Below are 14,778 nucleotides of genomic sequence, written 5' to 3'. Positions count from 1 at the left end.
AGCAGTGTGTACAACAGGAAGGGAGGGGGGCCGAGGAGGAGGAGGAGGAGGAGGGAGGAGAAACCAAACCCAGTGCCAGGGGACAAAATGTTCCCCACTCATCTCCTGGCATTATGTCACAGCAACTGCGGAGGGCTTGGGTGCAAGGCCCCGGCGCTGGCGCGAATCCCCCTGCTCTGCCTGTAAGTCTGCCCTCGCTGTGTTGTGGAAAAAAAGCCCGCTGCCAAACGTCAACAGGAGGGATTACAAGCCGCCACTGAAACCTGTCAAGCTCTAAAAGGGACCGAGCTTCCGTGTGCAATGCATGAGCGTTCCCTCCCTGAATGGCTCTGCCGTGGCAAACGTTAATAGCGGATATCGTCCCCACCACGTACGTGGAAGGTATTCATACCCTGTGTGTTAGCATCTGTTGTGACGCCAGCACTGTTCTGAAGAGGGACTGCCAGAGTTTTTCCCAGTTCTGTCAGCTTTCTTTCTTTACACCCAAGAACAGCTCTTCTGAAACTGAACCACAAATGATCTATTAGATTCAGTTATGAAGATTACAGTGGCCAATGCAGAACACTGTTCTGAAATTTGCATCTGAACCAGTTCTTTGCAGAATTGGATGTGTGCTTTGGATCCAGCTAAAGCTAAATAGGTTCAGTGCTTCACAAAACAATATGTAGATTAGGATATGTGCAGTGTTTCTTCTTGCATTGTGGCTTCAGAAGATACCCGTTCCTCAAAACTCTGCCAAAAACGCCAAGCTCATGCAGCTGACTATATAGTTTTTGGTGCTTTTTATTCAAATTATGACATATTTTCTGGAGGATGTCCAATCATTGCACTTGAAATTGAAATTTCCTCCAGAACTACTTCTCTCACAGCATGCTGTGGTATGATTTTCAAGTATCCTCTTCCTGGTGTGGTAGCAACAATCCTGACAGTCTTGCAGGTGTATGTGATGGACTCAACAGGGGACCCCAGACAGTTCAAGCACTTTTAGGATTTTTTGGCGTGGTTTTTTTTTTTTATTAAACCATAAGAAATGTAGAAGTCGAGGACCTCAGAATCCCTCTCTCTCTCCAACCATGACAGAATGAATGCTGACGTGCTCACTCCAGTGTATAACCTCCTTTCACCTGGAGGCAACACAGGTGTTGGAAGTGTTGTAAAATTCCAGAAGCGTTTTGCGTTCCAGATGACAGAAGCAACATTACGTTGAAGATTTTTTTAGATGACCATAAGGTGTGAATACATACATCATCATTGCATTTTGGAAAACATGCACTCATTTGTTAAGATTGCAGCTGCTTTATGCAATGTTGACAGCATTACATTTAGATTAAATTACAGCCTCTCACACTTTACTCATGCCAAAAAAAAATTCCAACTGCATTCTTACAATTCTATCAGCAATCACCATTTTGTTTCCATTTAACAAGGGAGTTATGCATTATTATGTTGCATTATGGCATCATTTTACAGTAAGCACAGCTCAGACCATTCACTGCCGCTGCTTTCACAGTCTCCGATGGTGACGCAGGTCCAGCCTGAAATAACAGTCAACAGCTGCAAGTGCAAACAGCACCAGAGCAACAGAAAAACACCCAAACGACCTCACGGAGTACCATGGAGAACTGCATTACCAACATGCCGGTGCTTCTTGAGTTCAATTGAAAAGGGGGGCCATTAATCACGAAAAGGTGAACAGCGGTGTTCCTCTGTGACCGCGCCTCGTAACTCACCACACGCAGTGGCGTTAAACAGGCGCTTTAATTAGGGGAATCACATGCGGGAATGTTCCAGGAGCGCTGGGAGGGAGTCGCACTCCGCTGGTATATTTGTGTTCCCTACATTACGTAACGACCGAGAGGCTACATATCTGGCGTGTTTCTGGGGGGGTTTAAACGGGACCTGCATGTTAAGACACGGAAGACGGGGCACTAACAAATATGATGTATTATTTACCGAGGAGCTTCAGGGAAGCACAGTTCAAGGCCAGCAAGTGAAAGGACAACATTCAGGACCCAGACCCATTCTAAATATGCGGTGCATTTAAAGAAGCTGACACCATGTAATGGAGAAATCTGTGAACAATGCGAAGTTAGCTCTTTGGAGATGCCATTGAAACTTTAATTTCATCTTAAATACCTTTAATATTGCACCTATTTTCATTCAAAGTGGCTGCCAGTACGACTGTCAATGAGCTCTTCTTGAAAGAGTCAAATCCTTCAAATGGAAGAACTCTCACGAACTTAAAAATGGCTTCACAAGCATCAAATGCTGGCAATGTCCATTATCAACTGGGCTCATAGGAGTCATTTTCTATTTTGTGTCCAATCCAAATATTACAGGGATTATCAACAGAGGACTCACAACTATCCTGAAACCTACATATTGCTACAGTTACATATTACAAACATACTGTTTCTCTGAACAAGTGGGTTGTGTGTCCGTGCACCCATAGGGGTGCTCCTCAAATACACAAAACTATCAATGTCATTTTGTGAGCGCAAAGCGAGTTAATTTAATGCTCTGTCACATTTATTTGGACATTCCTTGACTTTCACACTACGCTGTGAACACGCATATTACACGATCAGCGCTAGAATTCCCTTTGCATCCTGGCCGGTCATCAGCAGTTAGGACTAGGAACTATCTTCTAGCCTTCTAGCATCGAAATAGCTCTATCCGAATGCCTGTCGTTATGTGATTGACTAGCTAACGTTAATGTTATGTTGATTTAATGTTTGCTATTTAACACAAGTACAAGCTAGCCTTGGTTCAGTAACAAGCTGTTATTATTTGTTACTAACAGTTAGACTATCATTTTAACTTAGCCCAGTAGCTATAGTTAGAACCCCAATTCTGGCTGCTGTTTGTTTTTATTCTTGCATCATTTGATTTGGGTTTACGTTTCTACAATAGTTAACTCGATACTCTAGGTAACCAACTCGCCTGGTAACATTTTAGAAACAACGTTATCATTAACTTTATAAAAACTAGCGAACAAGTTAATTGCTGCAAAACTACTAGTATAGCTACTGTATAGTTAGTTTGCGATCTTGGTAGCAGAGATTCAACTGGCAAGTCGAATCAAGCCCTCAAGATTAAGTTATTTATATTAAGTTAGCACGCAAGCTAGCTACCCAGCTAGTGAGTTGAAACAGTTTGCTAAAGCTAAACAACTATCAAGACACTAGCAATAGCTAGCGTTAGCCACTTTAAATGCTTCGTTGTCGTTGGCTAAACTAACGTTAGCTAATCGGTTGCCACCGTTGGCTGTAGTAGCTAACAGCAGCAAGCAAACGATGCAAGTTTAAAGCCTCTAAGAACAAACGTTACCTTTTGCTGGCGAGGAGATATTAGCAACACCTTCGAGGTATAATCCAAGCAAAAAAAACAACTTCTCCAACTGAATGACTCCGATTCTCCCACACTTTTGTCAGAGAGCTTTTTCAACCGTTGCGGTCACATTCTTCTAAGTCCCGCCCACTGTTTATTGCTATAGGATAGAGAAACTGCCAATCTAATCAGCGAAGGAGGTTTTCAGCAGTAGATTGGGTAAAGTCGCTGTTATTTGTGGGACAGATTTATTAACGCAACTTTTTATTGGATTGTCACGTAGCTCGTTTTTTTTAATTAAAACATGCAGCGAATGTGGTTTTCCGGAGTCAAAGATAATTTTTTCGGCTGTATAGATTTGTCACCAGACTTCATTGACGGTATACGTGTTTTCCCCGCCATTAGCTTTGAAGCCAAGTTGAAGATCACCGCGCTTGCGCAATGTAGTCGGCCATTACGGCAAATAAATCTACATTTCACTGTTATATTTTATTCCCTGTAAAAGTGAAATAAATGTGACGTGAAATGTAATATGCAACAATTATACAGTTAAATATTGTTAAGACAATTGCCAGTACGCACACACCGGGGACCTTTAAGGAACCTTTTGGCACAAAATATGGCGATCTGTTTCTTCAACGTCAGCCGCTAACCCCGATGGGGTTCACTGAAAGCTCTGGGTGCCGTAGTTTTTCATATTCCCTTGCTGTGGACTCACTACATGAGCTAGACTTCACCATCCAAGTGTTTGAGAGCTGCTGATTGCCGCAGTGGCAGTAAACCATAGAACTGTAGCACTGTGCTGTATTTTTCAATTTCATGTCATAAAATGTCGAGATGGACACACATAAGGATATTTATGGCCATCGTAGAGCAATCACCATTGACAGAGAAAAAAACTCAAAATGGACAATGGTACCTTAGGACTTTGTAAAAGCAATGTCCAGCGTTTATTTACAAGTGGAACCCTTCCCATCTGTATTACAGATATTAGACGTAGAAGAAAAACGTCCGATTCTGAAATTTAGCCTCTAAACAAACTCATCATACTCACAATAATTATAAGCATATACAAATTCAGACTGGCAGCTACCCAGTATACCTACATTAATACACAAGTGACATAAAAGGCCTAAAACACCATTTGTACCTCTACCTCCCTTTCTTTTCTTTCTCTCTCCCACGTCCCCTGAAAAACGTCCTACATGATCAGTTCAGATTTCACAGCTCGGCCAGTCTTTTGCACTTTGGCGTACAGCGGGAAGTCCTTGTTACCATCTGTCTTGCCTGTGTCTCTGGAAGCGGTGGGCGTGACTTTGTTGACTTTGGTGACCTTAGCATAGACAGGGAATGAAGCCGCTCCCTCCTCGCGGTCTTTCCACTGCACCTCCTCGTACAGGTTGCTGCAGTCGGAAGTCTGCCGTCGGCAGGCCCAGGATCCCGCCTCCTGCCACTCGTTCTGCACGTCCATCACCACGTCGTACACGTTGAAGCTGGTGTAGCTGCTGTGTCTGCGGACTCGCTCCTTCACCTGCGCAGGTAGGGTGGGCAGCTGCCTTTCGGACTTGTTAGCTGGTGTCTTCGCATCATCTGTGACAGGAGTGGACATACAGACATACTCAGGATGCATAACGTAAGGGAAGGGAAACTTACAAAATTAGTGTGATACTCAGCGCTTTCCTACAGTAAGTGGTAACGAAACTGACACGCACCTTTTAGTGTCTCTTGGGGTTCTGTTGGCTGAGATTGTGAGTCCGGTGACACGTTAGTTTCCTGTTGCCCCGAGACCGCATCTTCTGTTACATCAGCTGGCTGGAATACATTACATGCATGTTAGTGTCTGTGCTGACCAGCAGAGGACTCTCTTGCAGTGATTTTGTCTTAAATATTTGGCCGCTAGCCTCACACTTGAGTTTCATTCCAGTGGCATGGCAATGGAATATACGCAGTCACTAAAACTGATCATTCGCTTAGAATATGACCGGCAGGGAAACGTCCTCATACACACAGTGAAAGCAAAACCTGGCTTACTGTAGATGCCATTTCCATTGAAGGCTTCTGAGTTGATTCATCTGAAGCCTCTCTGGACTTCCTGCAGGAAGCAGAACCTTCGGTTAGATAAGCTTGGCTTGCTGAAAGTTACAGTCTGCTGCAGAGGGCAGTGAGAAAGGCCATGAGACACTGGGAGGGCCAGGAACACAGATGAAATGGCTGGTTCAGTCACCAATTATTGAAAGCAATAGTTAAATTTTCGTGAGCTGGGGGACTAGTCTGGAAAGAAATAGGCTATTAAGTCTAATAGGAGCTGTTTTAACTTAATTATGGGCTCAAGAAATTTAGCTGAATTCATATTGGGCAATAATGTGAACTGTACATGTATATAATGTTGTTATAAGTGGAGGATGTGTGGATGGTGGGGTGTTACCTTTTGGAACAAGTCGCACAGACAAGCAGCACTGTGGGGAGCAAGAGTGAGGATACGGCAAGAACACACACACTCCACTGCAATGAGGACCAAGGGGAAGCAGTGACTGGTGCCATGTCCTCTGCTTCCTGAAACACACACATGTACATGCATGCATGGACATACACACACACAGGCATATAATGTGGACATATTATACAAACATTCAGATATGTCCACATGTAAGCATACACACACATACATACAGATACCCACACATGCACACAGATATACCCACATGTATGCATAAAAAACACACATACGCCCACATACATGATGATATGCATGCGCACACGCGCACACACACACACACACACACACACACACACAAGCACGCACACATATACATGCACACACATACAGGGATACAAAAAACAGACAGACACAGACCAACTCTATTGATGGCAATTGTCAAATCATGATCGTTGTTTACCCTTTTATACACTAAGTATTAGAAATATCACTAACAAAGGTAATTATTTTTCTCAATTGTTGTCATACAAAGTGACTACTTTTTCTCTCTGCCTAGTAAATCATTGCAAATGCACGACAGCATCACTATCAATGTATTTTGAAATCTTTCACTCCAAATATTATCATGAAGAAGGAGAGACATTCCTCTGCCGTCTCCTTCCCTAATAGATCTCATTAATATTTATTTCATTCCTTCTATTACACAGTCAGATTACAAAGCTAAAGTAAAACACACAGTGAATAAAGGTCAGTTTTACCAAAACAGTTGTTTCTCAAAACAAATATACAATAAACCATTAATTTCAGTAATAATTTTAAAGGAAATGGCAGTGTTGTATAGATAGGGGTATCTGCTTCACAGACACACACGCACACATACACACACACACACAAGATATTCTGGTCATGTTTCCTATGAATCTGTGACAGTCGAAGATCAGAAAACAGAAATGTATATAAAGTATAGAAATAAAAAAAAAATTGGGTGTGGAAGTACGTTCATCTTACCCAGATTGAGTCTCCAGAAGTGTCTTTCCCTGACCAGCTGAGGCACAGCAATCTTTTAACACAGGCTGAAATCCATACAGACCATGGTGGTTTGAAAGAGAAGTTATTGTGGGGAAATTCTGCACTCCCTCCTCAATTGTTCTGCTATTTAAATGAAATACAATATCTCTTGAGTTAACTAAAAAGGGTAACTTCCTCATTGATCTTGCAGTGCCTCACACCCAAGCTAAACCCACATAATGCAAAGGTGCTAAACATATAAACATACCCATTACCAAGACATCCTCCGACACACTCACTAGAGTAAAGATCCTCAGCACTATTAGGCATGTTTTATCTTTGAACAATGCATGTACTGCAGAGATGCACCTTTACTGAAAAACAGGTACACCAAAGGGCATGATTTTAGACAAGTGGGTTACAGCTACTGGTATTCTGTAATGAAATGTCTCAATGTTCTAATAAAGCAGCATGTCATATGTTCAACAATGTAATGTTTTGTTGTGTTTGTGTTTGAAAGTTATCAAATACAAGTGTGGGCTAAAAATCATTGTCCGTACCATTATCTCTCATGTGCCATATCAGGTAAATCACAGTTAATCTAAAAGAGGAACCTGAGTGCACATTCATAGGTGGCTTATGCCATTTAACCTTCCTCAATGTGGGATTCAAATGGGATTAAAAACACAGTGCAAAACCACACTTGCATTGTCAGTCTGTTTATTGTGAGGTTAACAGCACAATAACCAGTAACTTGCAGTGTTGAACCACTACGAGGCTTTGAACAATATTAAGGCAGAAACAAGTACAAAAACCCTAACAGTTAACTTGACAACTGTGTCTACAATATAATACGACTAAACTGCAGTTGTGTTCATCTTCTGAATAAAACTGCAAGTCACATGCTATAGTTAAGTGGTTTACAGATATAATATGTAAACAATGAGATACATACATTATATACAAACTGCACTTATTTAATGTATTTACTGCACAGGCTCTGACCCACAACCCTAACATGGGACCAGCTTGATGGTACAATTATTTCCAGTCTGTCTGGTCTACACATCATGCAATGGGAACTGAATGATTCTACAAGATAAGGCCGAACACACAGCAGGAAGGATTGTGGTCCTGTTTTCTTCCGTTGAAAACGTGCTCAAGTAATCGAAGTAAGAACCCTTTAAACTGCGTTTAAAGTCAGATTTGTTGACCCAGATCCTTGCTGGAGGATGTGAACATAATCAGAGCTAAGATGAGGAAGTCCTCCCGGCAGCCGATGACATCCCAGCATTCTGTGGGTTCCGGGGAGGACAGACAAGAGGGGTGACCTCTTAGCACAGTCAGCTGGCTAGAGCTGTTTTTTTTTTTCTCTTTTAAATTCTATTTTTTTAATTACAGCAGAATACAGTGGATTTCAGAGCAATTACCAGCTTCTGACCAGGGTCACATTTGGTTACTACCTCAGCGATTAAAGCTTATCAATGTCAAATCTGTGCAATGTGAACCAGGAGAGCTGGAAAGAAGAGGTTCATCAGCTTTCCCAAACAAACCCAAGGGTTTTCAGTAAAGCTTGGGGAGATGGAAAGAATGATAACCATCCTCAGTGAACCTCAACAGAATATAAAATATCTAGGTGGCATCACTCTTGTTTGGCAACCACTAATAAGAGCTGATTAGAGCATGCTCTTTCACCAGCTTGTCTACAAAGCTTCTGCCATTTTTTTCCTATTACTTCAGGCTTCTGTTGGAATGAATGAGGTACTAAAGCATGAGACATTCAGCAATTAAGTTAAGGAAAATACACAGTACATGTATTATCACAGCTATGAAAACAACCATTGCACACGCTATCAGATAAAATACTCAGTGCACGTTGTTAAATATTTATAACAGTGGCCACACAATTTACATTTTTTCCTTGAAATATTATTCCTTGAATTATTATTATTTCATTCAATCAAAAGGCGAAACACACTGAAACAAGGCATCGAGGGAGCCTTCAGTAACTTTGAAAAAAAAACACCCAAAGATGCATTTTGGCTCAAATTCATCTCTTTTACATCAAATATTAAAAATATATATTACTACTGAGTCTGACTACTCATTGACGACCACTGATTCCCCTGAAACACACTTCTGTCTACAATGAGCCAGCATGAAAACCCATTCACTCATGTCATGTGATGGGTTTTTCTCCAGGAAGACTTCGATATTTCCAGCTCATGTGAGCCCAGTTAACATTTGACAAAGGCAGTGGAGCAACAATACACTGCTGGTGCACTTACTAATCTTCTTTCCCTGGACATGTTCCAAGTACATTGCATTCCACTTTTTAAACAGTAGCAGTAGTTCCTCTACACATGGATATATAACTGTTCTACAGATCATCATAAGGAACATATGTGTACAACATAAAATAAACCATCAGCTCAAATGAATATGAAAATGCATTACATTCATTTTTATTGGATTAAGAAAGTTCTTACATACTGTTACACTTCTGAATAATGTTTACAGGATCGTTTTCCCTGTTATGCATTCCTAATCAGATTCAAATCAGTGCTTACTATTTACCATAGTAACAGAAGAACATTTCCATACAACTTTTGGGCAAGGCCAAAAAATGACAAGCAACAGCATTTTTCTGTGAGAAAATTCTTTGAGGCCTGGAAATGACAAAAAAATTCCTGGAATATTTAAACATAGAAAAACATAGTTTTCACCAAAGTAGAAAAACAGGAAACAGTTTACTTTGGAAAGGCAGAATGTGAGAAGTTAATCCAGCATTAGAACATAACCCTGAGGGTTATGAAGTAATTTTTTTCCACCAAGACCCTAACAATCTTTAGATAGTGTTTAGATTACAGTCCAGTGCACTGCAGTGTTTAGATTACAGTCCAGCTACTGGCACTTAAAACATTTGTCACAGTATTCATAATGTAATCATATCCCTTCAACATACAGTAGGAAAAAACACTTCCATATGATTGTTGCTGTTTCTTTCATGAGCAACAAGGAGACTGTGTGTGCGTACATAGTCAGCCCTTTAAAATGTTATTGGCATTCCTTCCCTAATCAAAGAAGTCCCCTGATACCTGTGAGTATTAACCCCAATCACCTCAGGAATGATGACATGAGCGAAAACTACAGCGAAAAAATGCGTAAATTGCTGAAGGTCCATTGAATCCAGCTGCTCACACCAAAATGACAACTCTTAAAATGACTTTAAATGAGAACAATGGCTATTTTTATTTCTATTTTTATGCTATTTTTATGTTCAGAACAGTTTGCATCAAGCCAGAAAACGTGTAGTTTGTAAGTTAGTAAGTAGTTAGTAAGTTGACCGACAAGACAAGACAATGATAAAATGTTCCTTGGTGGAAATGCCAATATGATCCTTTTCATAACCAATCTAGCTATCATTCGCAGTGTGACCCAATCTTAGAAAAAATTCCCGATCTTAGATTTGCTAAGATGGACAGCAGAGGAAAAAGTATGAATATTGATTCTATGCTGAGACACCCATCTGGGGGCGATACACTTTGTCCAGTTCTCTTTCATTTGACTTTGTCTCTCTGACCAATCTGGCGGCTCACCTTCCAGGTCATATAGAGGGCGGTCAGGGCAGTGGCCAACCCCAACGCCACAAAGAGACCCATAAAGAAGACGGGTCCCTGACCGTCCCCGTGGAGTTGCGTGTACAGAGGCCGGCGTCCCAGGTAATCCAGGTGGGACGCGTGGATTTGGCTCAGGGTGCAGAGAGCCAGCAGGACGTGGAAGAGCTGGTGACTCTGCCCCAGGAAGTCGCACCGGCCTGGGAAGCAGCACTCGGGCAGCGGCTGGGTGAAGAAGAAGGAGCTGGACAGGAAGAAGGCCACCTGGCCGCAGTGGAAGGGCACGGCTGGGTCACGGCCGCAGGAGGGCAGGCAGGAGTATATCCGGTGGAAGACGGGGCTGGTGTCCCAGGCGTAGGCCAGGGCACAGGGCACCACCTGGCCCACCTTTCTCACCCACGGATGCAGCCTGCGGTCGTGGTACTTCCCATAGCAGCAGCCCAGGCAGGACAGCCAGCCGAGCGCCGCGGCAACAGGCATGAACGCTCCGCGCGGCAGCCAGCTAAAGTCCTTCTCCACAGCGTAGTAGAAGTGCACCACCGCGCTGCCATACTGGTAGAGCGCCACGCCCACGTAGTCGAGGAAAAAGAAGGCGTGGTGGTGGAACTCCGACCGGGCCGAGAGGAGGTGGGCGACGGTGCTGAACGCCAGGTAGGCGAAGGAGGAGATGAGGAGGATGAGGAGGGGCCAGGCGTGGACATCCCCGGCAAAGTCTACTGTTTCCGACAGCTCGGCAGACTTGGTGAGGACCACCAGCGCCCCCAGCAGGTGGGTCCACACGTTGACAGTCTCATTGTGCCGCTGGAAGAGGGACAGGAAGTAGTACCGCCAGCCCTGGTCGGGAGGGCGGTAGCCGGCGTGGATGTTCTTGTCCCGGAAGAAGGGTGGCACCTCGCTGTCCCGCAGTGTGCCAGGCATGGAGGGAACTGCCTCCCGCAGCATCCGGGGCACCTGCCGTACCTGCTGCAGGTTGATGAACAGGTGCCCGATCCTCTCCATCACAATCGTTGCCATGGCCGCCGGTGTGGCTTGAAATCCCTTCAAGAAAGGAATCAAGAAAGACAAAACAAGTACTGTAAATATGGGTTAACCTATTTCTGTACCTGCTGCAAAAGTAAGCCAGTAAGAAGAATTTAGCTCGGCATCTGAATAATTTGGGGTGATAAGATTCACTGTTTGTCCTGGTCATGTTGTGAGGAGAATGTTTGTTGTGGAAACAGCGAATCCCAGGAGAAAGCAGGAAAAGACCCTGCTAATCACCCTCCAAGAAGGATAGCTTCTAATTAAAGAGGCAAGTGGCACCTCCATCTCTTAACACAAGGGACACTTAAGGCTTGACAGGACTAATGCACTGGCTTTTAGGCAGTGGAACGCTGAACTTCATGAAATACAACCAGATAATGCTAGCATAACCTTAGTATCTATTAGCATCAATACTAAGTGTAATGCATCACAGTGTCTTGTAATGCACTAATGCCGTTATGCACAGCATTCTATAATAACGTTTAACAGTGCAGCTAAATGCTTTAGCTCTTTGTTTAATTAAATAAGTGATCTAGGTATCATTGCATATCTGTTGCAATAGCATTCGTCTATAATTACAAGTTATTATAATTACCTATAATGAAACAGATGCTGTTCAAAATCATGTCGTATGAAGAGGTCCCAGAGAAGGAAAATCTGAAAATTCCCTGTCTTTTATATGGAAAGAAAAAAGCCACTTTGATGCTGTTAAGCATACACAATTTATCCTTCAATGAACACGGCAGAGGCAGTTATGGTTGAGAAACAGGAAAACACTATGGAGGTGACTCTTATTGGGACACAGCCTTAGTCTTAAGTAATCACGCCAGTGGAATCAAGACAAGAAAAACAGAGCAACGCCCACACAGTTAGCGCTGACGCAAAGCCCTGAGCGCTGGCAGGAGGCAACTTCAGTGCTGGGAAGCCAGACCACAGCAAACCACATCGCTTTCAACATTTTTCTTGCATGGATAAACAAGTTCATTTCAAATCAGATGAAATCATTTTAAAAACATATCATTTTTAATACAAACTTTCTTATAGCACACCATTTTGAAAATGTTTTGTAAATACTGTCATGGCAATATACACAGTTTAGAGTTAAGATATGACATCCACCTAAAAATAAGTAAATACATGAGAACATTAATCTTTGATAAGTTTATACAAAAAAAACCTAATTAAAAACTTATTTTGTAGTATTGGCAAGAGTGAACTGGACACTGTCCATTCAACCCAAATGCAAATGCAAAGGGAGCAGAAGAAAATCTCTTTATCCATCATATGTGCATAAAACATGTATTTTAAGAGGTATTTTTTAAAAATGAATGCAGCACTGTAAAACAGCAGGGATGAAAACTACTCTATCAAAATATTTTACTTAGCATATGCCGTTACCCACCACAAATTAACTTCAGTTTTATATGCTATCCATTTGTAGAACTGGGTACTTACTAGCTATTCAGGTTAAAGTGTGACACTAACAAGTAATACAGTAATGATGCGTTCAGAATCAGACCTGAAACCTCCAGCTCGGTTTCCAGTTGCTGGTATCTTAACCAGTATGCAATACTACCACCCCCTTGTACAGAACTGAATCAAATATGCGCGCCTAATTCATCCAAATGCCAAAGCTGTTCTCTCACTAATGCTAGGGGAGAGACTGAGCCCACAATGTCTCTCTTCTTCTGTGAATGGCATGATGAGTATAATGGCAGATAATTTGTGTTATTTGTCACGCTTATTTGCCTCAGCGTGTGAGGGACACCATCTGCCTCAGTGAGTGGGGTGTTACGGGCTGATACCTCGAGGAAGGAACTACAGATTACGCAGAAGCGCTGACCTCAATGTGAGACATCCGCACTGTGCAGACGATAAGGATGGTTTCAGGCCTGGTCTTTATTGTGTCCCCACCCTCACAGGGTTTGTAGAGAACTGCTGGAAGATATATTTGCTTCTGACCATTCCAACAACTGGCCCAATGTCAGGCACAAACCATTCGAAATGTTTCAAAAAAAAAATAAAAAAAAGATAGTGGGACTGGTTAGCCTTATCTTCTGCAGATCTTTTTCCTCAGCACTTCAGCTGTGCGGTGAAAGGATGTGATGAGAGAGTAAGTGATGATGATTAAAAAAGTATGCAGCTTGCAAATGTGCCTCCAGTAAAGGGCGATCTACAAACATATTTACTATGAAGAGATATGAAATGTCCACTGTATACATCTGGAGAAATTCGTTTAAATCCATAGGCACAGAATGGCTATTACAGGCCAACAAAGAAGAAAAAAACGCATTTCATGTCATATGACCTATATGTATGCCAAATAAGTAACAGGTTTCACCAAATTTGAAAAGGTGTGCAGCCACAAATTATAGTGGTAAGTGCTAGGACTTGTCCAAAAATGTGGTGAGCCACTGTTATACTCTTGGGCAACGTACTTAACCTGAATTTGCCTCAGTAGATATACAGTGGTACTGTGCTATTTTTCTTCAAATTATATACAGTACATGTAAATTTTGCGAACAACCTCTTTCTGCCATTTCTTATAGACCAGTATGTCCTGTATTATATCATAAAAAAGACATTTCAAAAGTACCTCCAGGACTTAATGTTCAAACAGTCTTAGTTCAGACAGCCACCATACTATAGGGCAAAATTATCTCTGATATGCATCCCTTTATTTCGATAAAACCTGGACGCTTCCTGAATGAAAAGTCAGTTTAGGAATATCTTTAGTAGTTCGGGTCAATCTCTACACGGTTTTTTTCCCCCCTACAGGCTACTACCATCCCTAAACCAGGACTTAGGTCCACATTGTGGAAATGAAACTAAAGTAAAAAAAAAAATAAATAAATAAATAACAAAATAAATAAGACTGTAAATTACTGTAAAATAAAATTATGCGTTTCTGTTAATATGGAAACTGAATTAGACAGTCATAAAAATGACAGAATGGATAAGCCTACAGAACGATGCAGAGGAATGCGATGTATAGAATCAACTTAATGTAAAAGTACATACCCATGTCAAAAAGTTAGCTAACATTAGCCTACTTTATAAGCCCGTATTTACCGTTGCCAAGGAAAAGCCTCGATTCTTATAAATAAACGGGCATCTGTGGGCAATTATTCTATGATTTAAATTCATTAACAGTATTTATTGCTTAAATATAATCCATGCTAATAGCTCTTGAACCATAAACATGCGATAGTCAAAGAAGTGACCATTGCCAAGTCGGCTACTAAATATTGTGTAACAATAAGCAGTTTCCGATATGATGTATCTTACAATTTTCGGTTAAATGCAACTTGCACGTGCTGCATTCTGCAGAGCCGGTAATAGATTTGAATTCCGTGGTGTGAC

At 41.9% G+C, this 14,778-nt stretch overlaps 1 protein-coding gene and 1 long non-coding RNA gene across 2 annotated transcripts; both read right to left on the bottom strand.

Annotated features, from left to right (window-relative positions):
- Positions 1-4,852: 4,852 nt before the first annotated feature.
- LOC118784250 lies at positions 4,853-5,422 on the bottom strand. Its single transcript, XR_005005243.1, has 3 exons — positions 5,362-5,422; positions 5,043-5,142; positions 4,853-4,920 (listed from the first exon to the last, which is right to left on the bottom strand). It is a non-coding gene; the product is annotated as an uncharacterized LOC118784250 (long non-coding RNA).
- Positions 5,423-10,335: 4,913 nt separating this feature from the next.
- Positions 10,336-11,406, bottom strand: LOC118784354 (membrane progestin receptor alpha-B-like). Its single transcript, XM_036538565.1, has one exon. It carries the CDS (start codon positions 11,404-11,406, stop codon positions 10,336-10,338), a length of 1,071 nt encoding a protein of 356 aa, XP_036394458.1.
- Positions 11,407-14,778: the final 3,372 nt, after the last annotated feature.

The sequence above is a fragment of the Megalops cyprinoides genome, chromosome 10 (genome assembly GCF_013368585.1).
Source record: "Megalops cyprinoides isolate fMegCyp1 chromosome 10, fMegCyp1.pri, whole genome shotgun sequence".
NCBI classification, from domain to species: Eukaryota; Metazoa; Chordata; class Actinopteri; order Elopiformes; family Megalopidae; genus Megalops; species Megalops cyprinoides.
Note: the sequence above shows the minus strand (reverse complement) of the source record. Positions and strands in the feature narration are given on the sequence as shown.

Coding starts and splice junctions, on each gene's coding strand:
- LOC118784354 (XM_036538565.1), bottom strand. CDS start 11,406: ATGGCAACGATTGTGATGGAGAGGATCGGGCACCTGTTCATCAACCTG.